This window comes from Chiloscyllium plagiosum, unplaced genomic scaffold (assembly GCF_037043375.1).
Source record: "Chiloscyllium plagiosum isolate Xiang-an unplaced genomic scaffold, Cpla_swu_hap1 HiC_scaffold_10, whole genome shotgun sequence".
Lineage (NCBI taxonomy): Eukaryota > Metazoa > Chordata > Chondrichthyes > Orectolobiformes > Hemiscylliidae > Chiloscyllium > Chiloscyllium plagiosum.
The window spans coordinates 112,255,824-112,276,592 of record NW_028270148.1 but is presented as its reverse complement, the minus strand read 5'-3'; the positions used below and the strand labels follow the sequence as shown (position 1 = coordinate 112,276,592).

General features: G+C 41.2%; 1 protein-coding gene and 1 long non-coding RNA gene across 2 annotated transcripts in view; one reads left to right on the top strand and one right to left on the bottom strand.

The window, feature by feature from the left end:
• esf1 (ESF1 nucleolar pre-rRNA processing protein) overlaps window positions 1-20,769 on the top strand; it is a 77,214-nt gene that overhangs the window by 3,393 nt on the left and 53,052 nt on the right. The window contains exons 2-5 of the mRNA XM_043696627.2: window positions 641-1,392; window positions 9,088-9,392; window positions 9,571-9,684; window positions 17,600-17,715. Coding sequence (XP_043552562.2) covers window positions 663-1,392; window positions 9,088-9,392; window positions 9,571-9,684; window positions 17,600-17,715 — 1,265 coding nt within the window. The 5' untranslated portion in view covers window positions 641-662. The remainder of the gene's footprint in view (window positions 1-640; window positions 1,393-9,087; window positions 9,393-9,570; window positions 9,685-17,599; window positions 17,716-20,769) is intronic.
• The window catches only part of LOC122553100 (uncharacterized), a 64,602-nt gene continuing 61,623 nt past the window's right edge, over window positions 17,791-20,769 (bottom strand). Inside the window, exon 3 of the long non-coding RNA XR_015758543.1 lies at window positions 17,791-18,192. This is a non-coding gene — a long non-coding RNA (uncharacterized LOC122553100). The remainder of the gene's footprint in view (window positions 18,193-20,769) is intronic.

Below are 20,769 nucleotides of genomic sequence, written 5' to 3'. Positions count from 1 at the left end.
GAGGGTAAAGCAAAATATGTTTATTCCTCAAGGACTGTTCAAATGATTGGGGTGACCCATTTAAAACTGAGATCAGTGAAATCATTTCTCACTAAGGATCGTGGTCTCTCTCTCTGAAACGACTAAGGATCGTGGTCTCTTTCTGAAACAACGAAGGAAACAGAGTCCTTGAGTATTTTTAAGGCAAATGTAGGTAGATTCTTGTTAAGCAAGGGGGTGAAAGGTTATAGACAAAAATAGAAATTTCTGGAAAAGCTCAGTAGGTCTGGCTGAGTCAGAACTGAGGAAGGGTCGCTCAATCTAAAATGTCAACTCTGATTTCTCTCCGGCCAGACCTGAGCTTTTCCAGCAATTTCTGTTTTTGTCTGATTTATAGCATCTGCAGTTCTTTCGGTTTTTATGGGGGGAATCCGGATTTGAGGTTACAATCAGATCAGCTATAATCTTATTGAATGGCGGAGTAGGCTCGAGGGCCTGAATGACCTTCTGCTCTTGATCTGTATGTTTGTATTTATGTAAATTGTAGTTCAGAAAATCTCTGTCTCGGAGAAAAATGTAACCACTTCACTTTTGATATTTCAACTTGCTTTATTTTCCCTGAGATATTTATTCATTGAAAGTTGTATTTTTGTTGTTGCAGTTTTATCAAGTCAGAAAATTGAATGAAAATGGTGTCAAGATCCCAGGAAATCATGAACGATGGACGTTTCAGTCAGGTGATGACTGACCCCAGGTTCTGGGAGATGCCTGACAAGGAACGTAAGATCAAGATTGATAAGAGATTTCAGGGGATGTTTCATGATAAGAAGTTCAAACTGAATTACACAGTGGACAAGCGAGGAAGGCCAATCAACCACAGCACCACAGAGGACCTGAAGCGATTTTATGACTTGGATTCCGAGGACTCTGACCTAGGAGAAGGTGAAGACGTGAAGGAGAAAAGAAGAGGGAAGGTTAAGAAAAATCTGAAACAGAGAGGAAAGGATGGTCCCAAGAAAGATGCAAAAGGCACCGCATTGGACAAAAAGAAGGGAAAGCAGGGGATGTTTTTGAAATCTGATGTGGATAAGGCGGCAAGGCAGGACCTGGAAACTGAAAAGTTGAACAACAATCATGTTGAAGAGTCTACTAAGACACCAGTTAAACATGAAAAGCTTAAAGGACCTGCCAATGAGATGGGTGTAATTAAAGATGATGGTGCTGAAAGCAGTGATAAAGAGATGGAGCAGATAAGTGCAAAACAGGTAAAATCCACATCCAAACAGAAGAAACAGCCGAAGAAAAATCTTAACATAAATCAAGATATGGGGAAACAATTAGAAGCAAGGAATCGCGAAAATCAAGAAAGGTGTTTGATAAGTTGGAGTTCTTCAGAGCATGAAATTGAATATGGTATGTGACTTTCCTGAAATTATCATTTTTCCTCTGACTGTGCTGGATCCAGTGGGAATCTCAATTGCAGGTAGAAAGTGAGGACTGCAGATGCTAGAGATCAGAGTCGAGAGTGTGGTGCTGGGAAAGCACAGCAGGTCAGGCAGCATTCGAGGAGCAGGAGAATCAACATTTCGGGCAAAAGCCCTTCATCAGCCCTTTCCTGTACTTATACCCAAAACGTCGATTCTCCAGCCTCTTGAACGCTGCCTGACCTGCTGTGGTGTTCCAGCACCACACTCTCGATCCGGAATCTCCATTGAACCTGTTCAATTTATTTGTTTATTCACGTTTTTCCTTTGAAACTTTGTTCTCTGCCTTTGTTATTGATTTGGATAGTTTTGTGCGTAGGAACAGGATCCAGGTGGGTAGTTCTTACATCCTGTAAGAACAAGGCTAATCGGCAACTGAACACCTGCTTTCTGCCCTATACTTTGTATAATTTGGTGAACACAAATTTGCCAGGTTAGATTTCAAAATTAATAACTGATACAGCATCATTAGCTATGAGTAGAAGGGAGTTCCAAATTCGTTCCACCCTTTGTGTGTGTGGAAGTGTTTCTTCATTTCAGTGCTGAAAAATACAGCTCCCACTTGTCCACTCTGCCCCTTAATCCTAGTGTTCCCAATTAGCAGAAATGTTTTCTCTCAATCCACCCAGTCTGTTCCCATTAATATCTTGAAAACTTTGATCCAAGGAACACAACCTTATTTGGGCAGTCTGTGCTCACAATTCAACCCTTCATGTCCAGCAGTTATTATTCTGGTGTGACTCCATGCTGCACTCATTCTTTGCAGTTTGAATCTTAAATTATGCTTAACTGTTAGGATCCTTGCATCAACTTTGGACATCAAGTTTCTTGTTGACAGCTTTGTTCATTTTTTGAGATCTCATTACAGGTTTAAGCTTGATTGAGTTGGTCGCGTTCATTACTGTGAATGAGAATGTTGTGAATTCATGCCTCACTACCGAGCTAAGTCCATACCTCACTACTGAGCTCAGTCCATATGCCAACCTAACAATCCAATGCCGTGTTAAGTGAGTGTGGCATTGTTGGAGGTACCAACATTTCTGTGCCTTCACAGACACAAGGTTTTTGGACCGTGTTTGAAGAAGAGCAGGAAGTTTTTCTACAAATGTATCTGGCAACTGCGTTTAAGTGTCGCCTTCAACTTTGGCACAAGAGGCCAGAATTAATTGAGTGTACAGGTACATTTAGATCTGTGCATTTGCAGTAGCCTGCATCTGAACCATGCTACAGCCAGTGTTCATGAATGGTGAACAACTAGGGAGGCAAGAGAATTATAAACTAAATTGATGGCAGCAAGTATCAAATTTGGGAAGGTATGCAAGCAAGGCAAATGAGAATTGTATTAACACAAGAAATGTTAAACAGACTGTGACAAGGAGGGAGAGACAGTACAAATATAAGAGTAAAGCAACAAATACGTCGATAAGTTACAAAAAGAGGATAAAATGAAGCTGAAAATTCTGTGTCTGACTGCACAGAGCATTTAACATAGGAATGTAAATAGAAATAAATAAATGAGTTGATAGCCATTACAGAGACAGGGCTGCAGGATGACATGGATTGGGACCTGAACATTGAAGGGTACAGGGCCTTTAGAAAAGACTGAAGGAAAAGATGGAGGGGTGGCTCTGTTAGTTAGTTCAATTTAACATAATGGAAAGAGACAACCTAAGTTGAGTGGCAGAATATCAAAATGGCTTGGGTAGGGATGAGAAATAATAAAGGCAAGAAGTGCTGGATGTCTTGAAATGCATGAAGGTGGATAAATCCCCAGGATCTGATCAGATTTACCCAAGAACTCTGTGGGAAGCTAGGGACGTGATTGCCAGGCCCCTTGCTGTATAGTTGTATTGTTGATAGTCACAGGTGAGGTGCAGGAAAGACTGGAGGTTGGCTAATGTGGTACCACTATTTAAGAAAGGTGGTAAGGACAAGCCAGGGAATTATAGGCCGGTGAGCCTGACATCATTGGTGGGCAAGCTGTTGGAAGGAATCCTGAGGGACAGGATTTAGATGTATTTGGAAAGGCAAGGACTGTTTAAGGATACGCAACATGGCTTTGTGCGTGGGAAATCATGTCTCATGTACTTGATTGGGTTTTTTGAAGAAGTAACAAAGAGCATTGAGGGCAGAACGGTGGGCGTGATCTATATGGACTTCAGTAAGGCGTTCGACAAGGTTCCCCATGGTAGACTGATTAGCAAGGTTAGATCTTGTGGAATGCAGGGAGAACTAGCCATTTGGATACAGAACTGCCTCGAAGATAAAAGACAGAGGGTGATGGTGGAGGGTTGTTTTTCAGACTGGAGGCCTTTGACCAGTAGAGTGGCACAAGGATTGGTGCTGGGTCCACTACATTTCATCATTTATATACATGATTTGGATATGAACATGGCAGGTATCCTTAGTAAGTTTGCAGATGACACCAAAATTGGAGGTGTAGTGGACAGAGGAGGGTTACCTCCGATTACAACGGGATCTTGATCAGATGGGCCAATGGGCTGAGGAGTAGCAGATGGAGTTTAATTTAGATAAATGCTAAGTGCTGCAGTTTGGGAAAGCAAATCTTAGAAGGACTTATACACTTAATGGTAAGGTCCAAGGGTGTGTTGCTGAACAAAGAACAAGGTTGGAGTGCAGTTTCATAGTTCCTTGAAAGTGAAGTTGCAGGTAGATCAGATAGTGAAGACGGCATTTGGAATGCTTTCCTATATTGGCTAGAGTTTTGAGTATAGAAATTGGGAGATCATGTTGCGGCTGTACAGGACACTAGTTAGGCCACTGTTGGAATATTATGTGCAATTCTGGTCTCCTTCCTATTGGAAGGATGTTGTCAAACCTGAAAGGGTTCAGAAAAGATTTACAAGGATATTGCCAGGGTTGGAGGATTTGAGCTATAGGGAGAGGTTGAATAGGCCTGGGCTGTTTTCCCTGGAACATCGGAGGCTGAGGGGTGACCTCATAGAGGTTTATAAAATCATGAGGAGCATGGATAGGTTAAATAGATAAAGTCTTTTCCCTGGGGTGGGAGCGTCCAGAACTAGAAGGCATAGGTTTAGGATGAGAGGGGAAAGATATAAAAGAGGTCCGAGGGGCAACTTTTTCACGCAGAGAGTGGTGCGTATATGGAATGAGCTGCCAGAGGAACTGGTGGAGGCTGGTACAATTGCAACATTGAAAAGATATCTAGATGGGTACATGAATAGGAAGGGTTGAGAGGGATATGGGCCAGATGCTAGCAAGCGGGACTGGATTGGGTTGGGATATCTGTTCGGCATGGACAAATTGGACCGGAGGGTCTATTTCTGTGTTATGCATCTCTCTGACTGTAAGTCACTTGTGGGAGTGGTGCATGGGCTGCCTAATGTTAACTACACGGTCAGGTACAGCATAAAAGAAATTGCTAGACATTTCAATCTACACATGGATTAGTAAAATCAGATGCTCAAGGGTAGCCTAGATTAGATTGGATTACATTGCAGTGTGGAAACAGGCCCTTCGGCCCAACAAATCCACACCGACCCGCCGAAGCGCAACCCACCCATACCCCTACATTTTACCCCTTACCTAACACTATGGGAAATTTAGCATGGCCAATTCACCTGACCTGCACATCTTTGGACTGTGGGAGGAAACCGGAGCACCCGGAGGAAACCCACGCAGACACGGGGAGAAAGTGCAAACTCCACACAGTCAGTCGCCTGAGGCGGGAATTGAACCCGGGTCTCTGGCGCTGTGAGGTAGCAGTGCTAACCACTGTGCCACCGTGCCGCCCACAATGAGGAATTCATGGAATGTTTTCACACTAGTTTTGTGTTCTGCAGCCTTCTAGAGAGCTGGCTATACCTGACCTGGTATTATGTAATGAGATAAGATTAATTCATGATCTCACAGTAAAGACAACACAAGGTAGCAATCAACAACATGATTGAATATAACATGCAGCTTGAGTGAGAGAGGAGTTCAAAAAATAAATAAGGGCAATTAACTTGGCTTGAAAGTAGATTAGATTTAAACAGAGATGCAGTGACAAACATTTAGAGGGATATTTCAGAATATATACATTAAATACATTTCAAGGAGTAAGATAAATTCCAAAGGACAAACCCACGATCCATAATTAAGCAGAAGCCTTAAAGGTCGTATCAAATTAAAAGACAAAGCATATAGTTGTGTAAAGGCAGATAGTGGGTGGGCCACAATATTGAACAATCTCTAAAAATAGTAAAGATTGATTTTTAAAAATTAATAAAAAGGCAAAGATTAGAATAAGAGAGAAAACTATGTGTAAGTAAAAAGAAGATAATGAAAGTTGCTGTAGATGTTTTAAAAAGAAATAAGTTAACAAAGTGAGCATTTGTCCTGAAGGAAGGAAATCTGAAGAATTAATGATGAAAAATAATGAGTTGGCAGATGAATTGGACAGATATTCTACATGTATCTTCTGCAGTGAAGACATAAGTAACATCCCATAAGTCAGGAAATGGAAGGGAGGAAGGACCTCAGGAAAAGTACAATCCACATGGAAATGAATTGTTGGAGCTGCAGCTGATAAATCAGTTAATCCCGATGAACTTCATTCTCAGTTCAGAAACTAAGTGGCCAGTGAGATAGTTGATGCATTGATTTCAGTTTTTCAGAACTCCCTAGATTCAGGAAGGTCCCATTAAATTGGAAGATAATGTAACTCCTTTATTCAAAAAGTGGAAGAGAAAGAGCAGGAAGAACAGGGCAGTTAGCTTAACGACTATCATAGGGGAAATGATAGAAGCTACTATTTACAAAGTAATAGCTGGGCACTTAACTAAGTTTGTGCTAATATTGCAGTCAAAATCGCTTTTGTCATGATGTAACTGGGAAGAGTGTACTGATAATTGTGCCCCACAGTTCCCCAAGCCATGACAAAATGTATAAAATTACTCCTTGCAATGTAACTGTCATGCGTGTTCTGAAATAACTCCTTAAATGTTTGTCACTGCATCTCTGATGACCCAACCTTTAATCTAATTTGCAAATCATGAGCCAGCTCTGCTTTCACACCATGTTAATCCCCCAGCATCGGCAGTCCTCATCAACTCCTCGTTGCTGCTCACCATACAGTGAAAGACCCTTCCAAGGATGCCCACCTTGAAGATGTTTTCCTCCCTCCCTCCGCAAAGATATTTCTCAGCCTCCTTCCCCCTCCCCAGTCCTGATGAAGGGTCCTGCCCGAAACATTGATTCACCTGCTTCTCGGATGCTGCCTGACCTGCTGGGCTTTTCCAGCACCACACTTTTATTGATTCTGACCCTCTAGCATTTGCAATCCTCTCTATCTCCTCATTTAATTTTCATCAAGATGACCAATTTACCCACCTTACTGCAGTTCAGGACAAAAACAATTCACACCAGCTTTCATTATTAACATAAAATAATTATTTGTTGTAACACAGTTAATTTTAACAAAAGACACTGCAAAGAAAGGATTTCTAATCTACTACTATGTAACTTAAACTATGCCCCTTTAAAATTCCAGAATACCTACATACTCATTCATAATTAAAACAGACAAAAGGCAGATGGTTTGATGCTGATATTACGAGTAGAAAATAATAGAGAGAATAAATAAAATTCCAGAGATCAGAAGAACAGATTTCATGGATGAATTACACTGTCTCTCACAGTTCCATTTGTTATAACATGGTGCTGTCTTTAAGGTGGTCGTTGTTCTTCGCTTTGATAGGTAATCTTTCAGATCTAGGTCATTTCTTAGTAGAGTTCTATTTCAAGCTTGCTTTGTTTTTGTCTTTCCCCACATAGAGAGAGGATGAGAGAGAGAGAGATGTTCATTTCACAAGCTCTGGATTTCTCCAGCTGCCCTTGTGCTTTCAGCTTTGTAACAAACCGAATTTCATTAACTCAAAGACTCTTGATGCCACTCTGTCTCAACCTATCTCCTTGATGCATCGAAAAGGAACGTTCTCTCTCACAGCCTACAAAATGTGCACGACCTGATTTTTTTCCAAGTTGTAAATCTCTCCTAGTATTTCAAATTTTTTAGCAATACAATTTCCATTTCAGTTTATAGTTCCAAAAGGTAAAATATATGTTACAGTTTTATGGAGTCATACAGAATGTAAATAGACCCTTGGGTCTACCGCGTCCACACCGACCATAATCCCAAACAATACTAGTCCCACTTGTCTGCATTTGGCCCATATCCCTCCAAACCTTTCCTGTTATATACTTATCCAAATGTTTTTGAAATATTGTAACTGTACCTGCATCCACCACTTCCTCTGGCAGTTTGTTCCACACACAAACCATTATCGGTGTAAAAAAAAGTTGCCTCTTCTGTCCTTTGTAGAACTTTCTCCTCTCACCTTAAAAATGTCCCCAGTTTTGAACTTCCACACTTCGAGGGAACTTCTCGAGAAAAGTCCTTTGTCATTCACCTTATCTATGCCCTAATGATTTTTTAAACTCCAAAGGTCACCGTCAACCTGCAATGCTCCTGTGAAAAATGTCCCAGTCTGAACTGGGACTGAAACCATCTACGTTTGGTGACATCTTGGTAAATCTTTTCTGAACCCTCTCCAGTTTAATAATATCCTTCCTATAAAAGAGCAACAATAACTGCACACGGTACTCCGGAAGAGGCTTCACCAACGCCGTGACCAACCTCAACATGATGTCCCAACCCCTATATTCAAAGGTCTGAGCAATGAAAGCAAGCATGCTAAATGACGTCTTAGCCATTTTGTCTACCTGTGACTCAAGTTTCAATGAATTATATACCTGAACCCCTCGGTCTATCTGTTCTACAATGCTACTCAGGCCCCTACTCTTAATTGTATAAGTACTGCCCTTGTTTTTTTTTTAAACAAAATGCAATACCTTGCAATTATCCAAACTAACCTCCATCTGCCAATCCTCAGCCCATTGACCCAATTGATCAAGATCCCTTTGTAATCTTGGATAACCTTCTTCACTGTTCACTATACCACCAATTGTGGTGTTAGCTGCAAACTTACTAACCATGTCCCCTAAATTCTCATCCTTATGTTCTTGTTATTTTGTGAACGGAAAATCACGTTTGACCATTTCTTTGTAGTTCTTTTGAGGAAGTAAGATGTGCTGTGGACCAAATTTCCAGAAGGCTTTGATAAAGTGCCATATCAAAGATTATTGTGGAAAACAAAAACTCATGGCAAAAAAACTATTCCATTCACAAACATGAGGGATTAAATCAGACTTGAGGAATGTTAATTGAATTCTCTGTGAGCTGCTCAATTTTTAAAAGTATTTTTATATCTTTGCATCAGCTGTTTTGAAGGGAATGGGACCCAACCAACACAAATAAAAAGTAAAGTTTTTCAAATACTGGCATCCTGAAAGAAACAGGGGTGCACCAATTGGCACCCTTGAATACTACAATCAAAGTTTTGGGTGAATAACCTTGGCAAAAGATCTGCTGAAGAGTACAGACCTGAAATGTTGACTCTTTCCTGTGCGCTTCCTATTTTTTCAACTGCTGCATGAAGGATGTCATCCCACCATTTTGTTTTTATAGATGGTTGTTTGGAAGACAGATCCTTGCCTTTTAAGAAATGAAAATACTCATGTAATTGTTTTTGCATTTCAGAAAGCAGTGACAGCCACGAAGGTGACAGCAATCAGGGTGAAGGCAGCTCGTTTGAAGCAAGATCTACAGGATCGGGTCACCAGAGTCAGGAGGAGGAAAGTGAAGAAACCAGAGACAGTGAAGATGATGAGGAATTATCTGAGGAAGACACCGACAGCGACAGTGGTCCCGACTTAGCCAGGGGTAGAGGGAATATTGAAACAAGCTCTGATGATGATGACTATTTTGATGACCTATCGTCAAAGCCTCCAGAAATTGAACATGAATGGGGCGAGTTAGCTAAGGATGCTCCACGTGCAGACACGGTACATCACACAATTGTTTTTTTCTTCCCATTTGATCGTCCGGGTCTTAGGATCCTAAAATGTTTATATTTTTACTTATCTTATTATTAAATTATTAACTTTCATTGAAATGGTTTGCAAAGTTGGGCAGGGGGTGTATTTTCACAAGATTCCAATAACACATCCTGTTTTACCTCAGATCACTCGACGATTAGCAGTTTGCAACATAGATTGGGATAAAATAAAGGCAAAGGACCTGTTGGTATTGTTCAATTCCTTCGTCCCCAAAGGAGGTGCTATCTTGTCTGTGAAGGTGAGCATTTGAAAACTTTTCCATGTTTTTTACCACCTAGTTTTTTAAACTGCCTATTCTCTCTCCTTCTCTCTATCTCTCCCACTTTTTCTCTCTCCCTGTCTCTTTCCCCCTCCGCCTCCCTCTCACCCCCCTCTCCCTCTCCACCCCTATCCCCTCATATAACACAGATACATGGACAACAAGAGCACTACAACTTGAGCACACTAGTTAGGAGCAGGAACAGGCCATTCCTTGAAAGTGGAGTTGCAGGTAGATAGGATAGTGAAGAAAGTGTTTGGGATGCTTTCCTTTATTGGTCAGAGTATCAAGTACAGGAGTTGGAAGGTCATGTTGCGGCTGTACAGGACATTGGTTAGGCCACTGTTGGAATATTGCGTGCTATTCTGGTCTCCTTCCTATCGGAAGATGTTGTGAAATTTGAAAGGATTCAGAAAAGATTTACAAGGATTTTGCCAGGGTTGGAGGATTAGAGCTATAGGGAGAGGCTGAACAGGCTGGGGCTGTTTTCCCTGGAGCGTGGGAGGCTGAGGGGTGACCTTAGAGGTTTACAAAGTTATGAGAGGCATGGATAGGATAAATAGGCAAAGTCTTTTCCCTGGGGTTGGGGAGTCCAGAACTAGAGGGCATAGGTTTAGGGTGAGAGGGGAAAGATATAAAAGAGACCTAAGGGGCAACCTTTTCATGCAGAGGGTGGTACGTGTATGGAATGAGCTGCCAGGGGATGTGGTGGAGGCTGGTACAATTGCAACATTTAAGAGGCATTTGGATGGGTATATGAATAGGAAGGGTTTGGAGAGATATGGGCCGGGTGCTGGCAGGTAGGACTAGATTGGGTTGGATGAGTTGGACGAAAGGGTCTGTTTCCATGCTGTACATCTTTAATTCAAGGTTGGACATTATGAAGGAGGTAGGCCATTTGATCACTTGAACCAGTGCCACACTTTTTGACATTTGACCACCTTGAGCCTGCTCTGCCATTTAAAATGATCAGGGATCATCAAGCTCAATATTCTAATCTCATCCTCCCTGTATAAGCCTTAATTCCTTTATCCACAAGAGTCATATCTAACTCCTTGAAAACATAAATGCTTGCAATTTATCCTGATGGGTTCAAGACAAAAACATTTGGCAAAATGGATCTTTAGTAAGCAGTATATTTCTAAAAGGTCTTCAGTGAAATGAAATGTGCTTCAGAGAAGAATTAAAAAACACGATATGACATCAAATTGCATAAAGAGATACTAAGGCAGGTACTGAAAGGCTTGGTCAGAGAGTTAAGTTTTAAGAAGTGTGTTAAAGTGATGTAGAGAATGAAGAGGTTTATGGAAGGAATTCAAAAGCTTAGGGCTGAGGAAAAAGGAGGCATGGTTACCAGTAACAGACCGATTAACATTGGGGATGGTCAGGATGACATTAGAGGAGTGCGTGTCTCTGAGGTATGTGGGACAGAGAAAAGAAAGGGTGAGGCCATGGATGGATTTGAAAACTGGATGAGAACTTTGGTAGTCTGACTGGGAGCCAGGGTAGGTCACCAAGCACAGGAGTGATGGGCAACAGGACTTGATATGTGTTAATAAATGGACAGCTGATGGGAGGGAAATGATAGTAAACCAGCCAATTATGAATTGGAATTTTCAAGTGTACTGATAACAAAGGTATGAATGAGAGTTTCATTCGCAGAAGTTCTGCGATGGGTGAACATGGGGGGTGATAAGTGAAAATAAGCAGTCTTGGTGATAGCACAAACACAAGGTTGAAAACTCGTCGGCACCATGGTTCCAAACAGATTGGCTTAATCTCATACTGTTGTTCGGGAGATGGTTGGATTTGGGTACCTAGACAATGGAGTTTTGAGTGAGGATTGCCAAAAAAGGCCTTCGTCGTCCCATATTTAATCTAAATCAAAATTAGTGTAACGCAGTAACATTGGACTGCTTATACCCACGAGCTGATAAGATTTTTCGAGACAGTGAATGTGCCCTTGCTTATTGGTAGTTTAACTGTCCACATTGAATAGCAATAGGCTTTGGTCTAATCTTAAGTCTTGTAATTTCTGGCACTATAAGAATTAGGAGTAGGAGTAGGCTGTCTGGCTCTTCGAGCCTGCTCTGCCATTCAGTAAGATCATGGCGGATCTTTTTGTGGAGTCAGCTCCACTTACCCGTGCTCTCACCGTATCCCTTAACTCCTTTATTGCTTAAAAAAATTCCATCTTAGCTTTCAAAACATTTACTGAAGTAGCGTCAACTACGTCACTGGGCAAGTAATTCCATAGATTTATAACCCTCTGGAGCAGTTCCTTCTCAATTCAGTCCTAAATCTGCTCCCTCTAATCTTGATGCTATGCCCACTTGTTGTAGTTTCACCACCAGTGGAAACATCCTCTCTACTTCTATCTTAACCATTCCCTTTATAATTTTATATGTTTCTATAAGATCCCCTCTTATTCTTCTGAATTCCAATGAATATAATCCCAGTCTACTCAGTCTCTCCTCATAAGCCAACTCCCTCTTCTCTGAAATCAACCGAGTAAGCCTCCTCTGCACCCCCTCCAGTGGCATTACATCCTTTCTCAAGTAAGAGCCCAAAACTGTACACAGTACTCCAGATGTAGCCTTACCAGCACCCCATACAAGTGCAATATGGGACGGTACGGGCTCAGTGGTTAGCACTGCTTCTCACAGCACCAGGGTCCCAGGTTCGATTCCAGCCTCGGGCGACTCTGTGTGGAGTTTGCACATTCTCCCCCTGTCTCCGTGGGTTTCCTCCGGGTGCTTCGGGTTCCTCCCACAGTCCAAAGATTTGCAGGTTAGGTGAATTGGCCATGATAAATTGTCCATAGTGTTAGGTGCATTAGTCAGAGGGAAATGGGTCTGGGTGGGTTGCTCTTAGGAGGGTCGGTGTGGACTGGTTGGGCCGAAGGCCTGTTTCCACACTGTCGGGAATCTTAAAAAAAACCTTCCTGCTTTTAAACTCAATCCCTTTAGCAATAAATGACAAAATTCCATTTGGCTTCCTAATTACTTGTTTTATAACTGTATCCTTCTTTTCCAAAAGAAAGTAAGGGTTTTTAGATTAGATTACTTAGTGTGGAAACAGGCCCTTCGGCCCAACAAGTCCACACTGACCTGCCACCCACCCAGACCCATTCCCCCACATTTTCACCCAACTCTACAGGCAATTTAGCAACTCTACAGGCAATTTAGCATGGCCAATTCACCAAACCTGCACATTTTTGGACTGTGGGAGGAAACCGGAGCACCCGGAGGAAACCCATGCAGACACGGGGAGAATGTGCTAACTCCACACACCGTTGCCTGAGGCGGGAATTGAACCCGGGTCTCTGGTGCTGTGAGGTAGCAGTGCTAACCACTGTGCCACCGTGCTGCCTGGTTCTGGGGAAGGGTCACTCGACCTGAAATATTAACTGTGATTTTTCTCCAAGCTGCTGCCAAACCTGTTGAGCTTTTCCAGCAATTTCTATTTTTGCATTCTCCTTACCAATCTCCTCACTCAATAGGAGCACAATAATCAGAGGCATGGGAAGCCATTCTTTGATCGTGGGGAACACTTGTATGACGGAGGGAGCAGAATTCAGGAGAAAGTGTCAGTTTTAAAAATTGGACTTGGAGAAGTGAACACAAATTTTGATGTAGTGGGGGTGATCAGAAATCACAATATTTTAGAATGTGAACATGGGTTAGTGTAGCTAGCGTGAAGCACTGGGCTGAATCGGCTGTCTTCTGTCTTTAAATGTCTGTGATATCAATCCATTGTGGATTTGGAATGTTGCCATGGCATTTTCATTAAACAATAAAGAGGGGAAAACTCATGTAAGTATTTAACTTGGTGTCACGAGTGTGGTAGTGGTGTCTCCAGCAAGGATCATGAATACTGGGAAGTTCCTCTACATTGTCAGACAGCCACATTAACTCTGCATTTTCCTCTCTCTGTGTAATTGTGGTATGGGAGTATAAGCTGGCCTTATGGCTTTGTCTTCTGTGTGTGGAACAAATTAGCATTTCGATGTTGTGAACTTGGTGAATGTTACAGTGTCATGTTACTTACTGGTTTCTCCCCAAGGAATGGTTTTATTTCCAAGGAATGCACAGATGAAATGTATCAAAGAGCAGTCTAAGGTTATATTGATGTTTGAGAATGATTAGAATGGAATTATTTTTAAAAAAAAACCATGTTAATCTAATTGGGTGAAGTACTGAACATCACAAGAAAGTCATCAGTGCTGATGGGCAGATCTCTAATGGCATTGTGCATCTCAGAATAAAGGGAGTAAGAAAATCTCTATTCATCCGCTAAAATGTTGCCCTCCATGTTCATTGACATATTACCCTGATAAATAAATCATAGCTCTAAATAAGGTCATCAGCCCATCATGTCTGTGCCTGATGTTTCAGAGCTAAGCAATTAGTTCCATTCCACTGCTTTATTGCCATAACGTCCTAAAATGTTTTTAAAGCAAATAGCAAAAGATGACACAGAAGGAAACTTGTTTTAAACAGAGTGAATGATTAGGTTCTACAAAGCTTGAGAGTGTGGGGGAGACAGTTTCCATTGTGGCTTTTAAAAAGGAAATTGGATAATTATCTGAACACAAACAACATGCAAAGCTACCAGGAAAAGGCAGGGCAATGGAATTAGCTGCACAGAGAGGCAGAATTTACACAATGGGCTGAGTGGTCTCCTCCTCTACAGTAAACCTTCTCTTCAGTATTTATCCAATTCCCTTTTAATTATTACTTTAAAATCTGCTTCCAGTCCCCTTTCAATCAGAATGCCCTAAGCCATAACACCTTGCTGCCTTTAAAAACAAGCTGTATTTGCATCACCACCTGTGCAGTTATGAAACCTTTGATGTCACTGCTAGCAATACAACATGTAATTGTTTGTTTCAGTAACGTGGCGGTGGCCAAACCTAGTAAAAGATGCAGTTTTCCTGATTGTTCAGTGAGTAAATACACCTTCCAGAGCAGGGTCATCAAGAAGATCTGACGCCTGAAGATGGAAAGAAGAACACCTGGTTCAGCATTGATCAGGGTGAGACGAGGGTAGTGACTCCAGTGCTAAGCTGAACGGAGACCCGCTGGGTGGTGATCGATCAATGGCATCAACTGTACAGACCATCTGTGCAGTGGTAGGAGATGGGCCCTTTTTAAAAACCAGCTAATATTCTGGGTACCAGTGTTTAAATCTCGCCATGGCAGGTGTTGAAACTTGAATTCAGTAAAAATCTGGAATTAAAAGTCTGATGAAAACCATGAATCCATTGTTGGAAAATCCCATCTGGTTTACTAATGTCCTTTTAGGGAAGGAAACTGCCACCCTTACCTGCTCTAGCCTACATGTGACTCCAGACCCACAGTGATATGGTTCACTCTTAACTGCCCTCGGGGCAATTAGGAATGGGCATTAAATGCTGGCCTGACCAGCGACACTCTCATCCTGTAAATGAGTAAATAAAACAAAACCTGGTCCCTTCACTGCTTCTTAAATCTGTGTTCTCTGATTACCCACCCTCCTGCCAATGGAAACTCTCTCCTTATTTTCTAAAACCCATTATAATTTTAAACACTTGTATTGAATCTTCCCTTAACCTCTCAACTTAAAGGAGAACATGATCAACTTTTGTAATCCTTCTACATTACTGGCATTACAAGTTTAGTATACCAACAGCAAGTTGATTCTGCACTGCTTTAGGACATTAAAATTGATGCTAAGAATTGGAAGCTAAATTCTATCTCAGACCGAACCAGTGATTTACACCAGTTTATCATTTAGAAGAAAATTTGACATCAGCACTCTCCATATGGATGTTTGAATAAGATAAACACATTGGATAAGTTTGATCACAGAGTAGCTCCTGTTGTTACTGTGTTATGGACTGTTTGAGAGGGTGGGGTTACACCCTTGGCAAAGTTTCCTTTTCTGACACACACACACACACCCCGACCGGCGGAGAACAACTGACCAGGTGGTGTCTTCTGCAGTTTGAGATTTTGGCCCCTTTCTTGTGTATTTTATTTTCATTTTGCCTTTCAATGAAAGGGAAGAGGAGCAGAAATCTCTCAAATTTTCACACGATTACATGTGCTCCTTTTGTAGTACTTTATAAATTAAAAGATTTTTAATTTAAAAATATTGGATATGATCTGACATTAAAAAGGAGAAATGTAATTGCATATGGTGATGAAGTAAATTTCATTACCTGTCCCTCATCTGTATTAATGCTAAAGTTTAAAGTCCATGTTAGTGAAAGGATTATTGGCCGCATTGCAATCCCTGTTTCTGGACTTTAACCCAGCAGAGGGTGCTGTACATCGAATTTTAAATTGAAGAGGTGATCACTGCTTACAGCAACAAGTTGAATGAAATCACTTGAAATATTTAACACTTCACTATCTTAAATGTACAAGTTTACAGACAGCTAGCAGGAGAGGCTGTTTTCACAGGACTGTGAAGGCTACAGATTGTACAAGTGGAGTTATCAATTGAAGCAGAGAGTATTCCAACATTGAAGGATTGATTTAGATAGGTGATTGAAGGAGAGGAATAAAAAAACAGAAATAAGGGATTAAGACTTATGTAAGGTAAGTAGTCCCTGAAGAGGTTGAGATCACAAGATAAACGAGGCCCATCGGTCTCTAGAAGACCATTTCTGCGAGGAGGTAAGCAGTTTCTAAGTTGCAAGTCAAAGTTTGGTGCTAAGTTTTATGTATCTAAAAGGTAATGTCTACTTACTCTTAAATCTAGCCTGAGGTTTTGTCAGAGACCCATGACTCAGATGTAATATAATTAGCTATTAAGTGCTATGTAATAAACATATTGATTAGATTCCCTACAGTATGGAAACAGGCTCTTTGGCCCAACAAGTCCACATCGACCCTCCAAGGAGTAACTCATTCCCCTACCCTGTATTTACTAATGCACCTAACACTATGGGCAATTTAGCATGGCCAATTCACCTGACCTGCACATTTTTGGACTGTGGAAGGAAACCCACACAGACACGGGGAGAACGTCCACACAGGCAGTCACCCGAGGCAGGGATTGAACCCGGGTCCCTGGTGCTGTGAGGCTGCAGTGCGAACCACTGAGCAACCGTGCCACATTCTTTCTACCTAGTCTGAGCCTCATTTCTGCCAAAGAATTTCAGCAGAATTTTATGTGGGTCTTTACAACGTGGGCAATGGTGAGATTTGTAGAATCACATGTGATGTCCAGCAAGGCCTATCTTGATGTTGGGAGCAACTTGCTGCATTTTTTATGCATTAGACCAGCAACAATTGCAATTAGAGAGGATAATAGCTTGTTAACCACCATTAACAACACAACACACCTCCCTGATACTTCGTTTCCCCTCTCACCAAACAAACTAAATATCGGGTATTCCTGACATGGAAGTCAAAGCAGTTCACCACTGGTGGCTAGGAGCCTCCATGTTGCGGGTTGCCAAACAGCCTCTGACGGCACAATGCATGGGCACCAGCCACTCAGCCTTCCCTCGTCATTGACATTGGCATCTGACATTTCTCAACCCCTCACCATCATAATGGCACCTCTGATCCACTTGCAGAACTCTTAGGAAGCAGAGACCTGCACCAGCAACTAGTATTCAAAAGATACTTCAAAGGCACTTTGTGTGCAGGCCTCCAGCTAATGGCTTGGACCAGGCTGCATCTCAGGGCTCCTTGCTCACTCTCTTAGCACTCACCTATACAGTACCTCCTGATGTGCTCATTGCATTCCATCTTGCCTTGCTGTGAAATGCCTCTTATGGATCCTAGCTTGCGTTTTCCCAAAAACTAGTTTTTGAAGCACATAATGTATCCACTGGTAGAGCAGGTGAAGCCAGAACTAAAACTATTTTTAAAATTGGTGAATATATTTACTGTAGATCTACCCCTCAGAATTTGGAAAAAAAAAGATGAAAGAAGAGGAATTACATGGACCTGTAGAATTGCTGGACCACAATTTACCTGAAGATGCAGAAGAAGATACTAATGAACAAAGGTAATTGGTGTTTGTTGGACTCCTTGGTCCTCCTTAGAGAAGCTCCTTATTCTTTACTAGGCTTTTGACCACTTCCCTGAGAGAAGAGTAGCTTTTATTTGTCATTTCTACCATATACAACTGATAGAGTGAAAAACGAGACAGTGTTCCTCCAGCACCGAGAATGCTACATGAATAGTATAAACTACACAATCATATACGGCATAAAGTGCATTAAAAGTGCAAAACACGTAAGTTACAGTGTAATAGAAGAATGATAAATAATAGACATTTTTCTAGCAGCAATTTGAAGTCCAAATTCCGGTTGGCCAGCTGGTGAAGCATTCTAAGCCAGTCTTGATGGATTTATTTTTCACAGAATTAAACATAATTATATATTGCTTGACTCCACTTGACTTCTTGCATCTGTAGTTGTCTCCTTAAGTGTTTAAGTGTTGATCCAATCAATGCCCTTCGCTTGTATGTTCTTTAATATAGCTGAAAAGAGACAGAAAGAGTAGTGGCGCAATTATAGTGTCCTACCCCTGAGTCAAGAGGCCCGAGTTCAGCTCCCACCTGCTTCAGAGGTGTGTAATACTATGTTTAGAAAATATCTGAAAATAGACACGGGAGCTATTGTGGCGCAGTGGCTATGTCCTGTGTCCAGGAGGCCCAGGTTCATGTCCAACCTGTTGTAATAGCATCTTTGAACAAGTTGATTAACAATATCTGAAAAGGGACCCATATTTCCCAAGGTTGTTTTTCTTGGACCCATCAGGGCAAATACAAGAATGCTCAATATCAAATGATCTCAACAAATTATATGACAAGAGAAAAGGGTGCTGAACAGTTGCCAAGTTGACTGATGGTCTGTGACATCTTCATGGAACTCCCCAAAGCCTCAGGGAATTCAAAAAATGTGCAAGACTTGAACATCAATTTATCAATGAATCAGTAAACTTTTCCCATTGTTGAAATTTAGTGTTCTTGCATTTGTCCTAATGAGTACCAAACAAAAAACTTCAGCAACAAGTCTCTCTTTTCAACAATAACCAATTTCTGTACTCACAAACAAATTGATAAATTAATACTAAAGTCTCTGTATCTGGCTCTTTGCCAAATTTTGTTTGAAGACACTTAATAGGATTGTTCACCACAATATATACATCCAAGTTGTAAAAGTATTTATATTAATGGACTACCCAAGTCTGGATGGTTGATTTTACCAGTTGTGACATTAAGTTTGCCAATACCCCCATATGTGTAATTTCCTCTTTGCAAGTGAAAAAAACAGATGGAATGATAAACTAGACCAAACTAGATCCAAAAGATCTTTGTCCAAAATCCAAATTGCACTTCAAATGTCCGTCACGGGGCAGGCCAGCACATAGCAGTTATTTCCCACCTCATTTGCAGGATATATTCTTTCCTTATGTCCTAAATAATTAATTCTTAGTCTGTTCTACATTACCCAAGAGACTAAGCAAGTTTTTAGTGCAGTGTGGCAACATTTATTATCCCCCTGGATTGAATGGGAACTCACGTTGCGTCCTAAGACACACGTCTGTTTTCTCAACCAGTACGAAGAAATGTTAATAGCTATTTTAATTTGAAGAAAGTTTGTTACATGGAGTAATTCCAATTAAATAATTTATAGAGTCATAGAGTTATACAGCATGGAAACGAACCCTTCGGTCCAACTAGTCCACGCCAAACTAAACTAGTCCCACTTACCTGCGTTTGGCCCATATCCCTCCAAACATTTCTTATTCATGTACTTATCTAAATGCCTTTTAAATGTTGTAACTATACCCATATCCACCACTTCCACTGGAAGTTCATTCCACATTCGAACCATTCTGTGTAAAAACAAAATTGCCCTTCATGTCCTTTATAAATCTTTCTCCTCTCATCTTAAAAATGTGCCCCCTAGTCTTGAAATCCCTCACCTAAGGAAAAGACACCTTATCTATAACCCTCATGAATTTATAAACCTCTATAAGGTCACCTCTCAACCTCATTAAGCATGAATAAAAATGTGTTTTCAATACAGGCATCTGACCATCCAGGCTTATTTAAATACAAAGAGTTATGAATAGTATGAATTGTTTTATTTTTATCTGAAATATTTTGATGATATTGATTGGATGGCTATGGCATGATAGGTTCAGTGATCTTTCTAACTAACCAATCAGCTGAGGGGGGCACATTAAGGATGTGGAGGCTTTGGAGAGGGTGTAGAAGATGTTTACCAGGACACTGCCTGGATTAGAGGGTACGAGCTATAAGGAGAAGCTAGAAAACTTGAGTTGTTTTCTTTGGAGTGACAGAGGCTAACGGGAGACTTCATTGAAGTCTATAAGTTTATGAAAAGCATAGATGGGGTTCATCATCATAACCTTTTTCCCCAGAGTAGAAATGTTTGATACGAGAGGGCATGCATTTAAGGTGAGAGGGGAATGTTGAGGAGAAAGTGAGGTCTGCAGATGCTGGAGATCAAAGTTGAAACTTTATTGCTGGAACAGCACAGCAGGTCAGGCAGCATCCAGGGAACAGGAGATTCAACGTTTCGGGCACAGGCCCTTCTTCAGGAGGGGAATGTTCAAAGGAAACGTGAGGGGTAAGTTTTTACACAGACAGTGGTAGGAGTCTGGAACGCACTGCCAGGGATGGTGGTGGAGGCAGATACAATAGGGTGTATAAGGGACTTTTAGATAATCCCATGAAAATGCAAGGAAGGAAAATATATGGACCAAGGGCAGGCAGAAGAGATTAACTTAATTTAGCATCATGTTCAGCACAACATCCTGGAGCAAAGGGCCTATTCCTGTGCTGTACGATTGTGTATTCTTTCATTGCAACATGACTGCAATCTACATCCATATTAATTCAGCTCTCTTTCTGCTTTGTCAAATCATCAGTATCAGAGGTATACTTATCTCTCAAAAGTGCTGACTAAACAAGGATGAAGAGAAGCGTTTTTGCTTTTTGAAATTCCTTGCTTATTATAGCGTAGTCCTTATCATGAGATTCTTCATTCTACATCATCATGTTCTTAAAAATTCTATTAAAAAA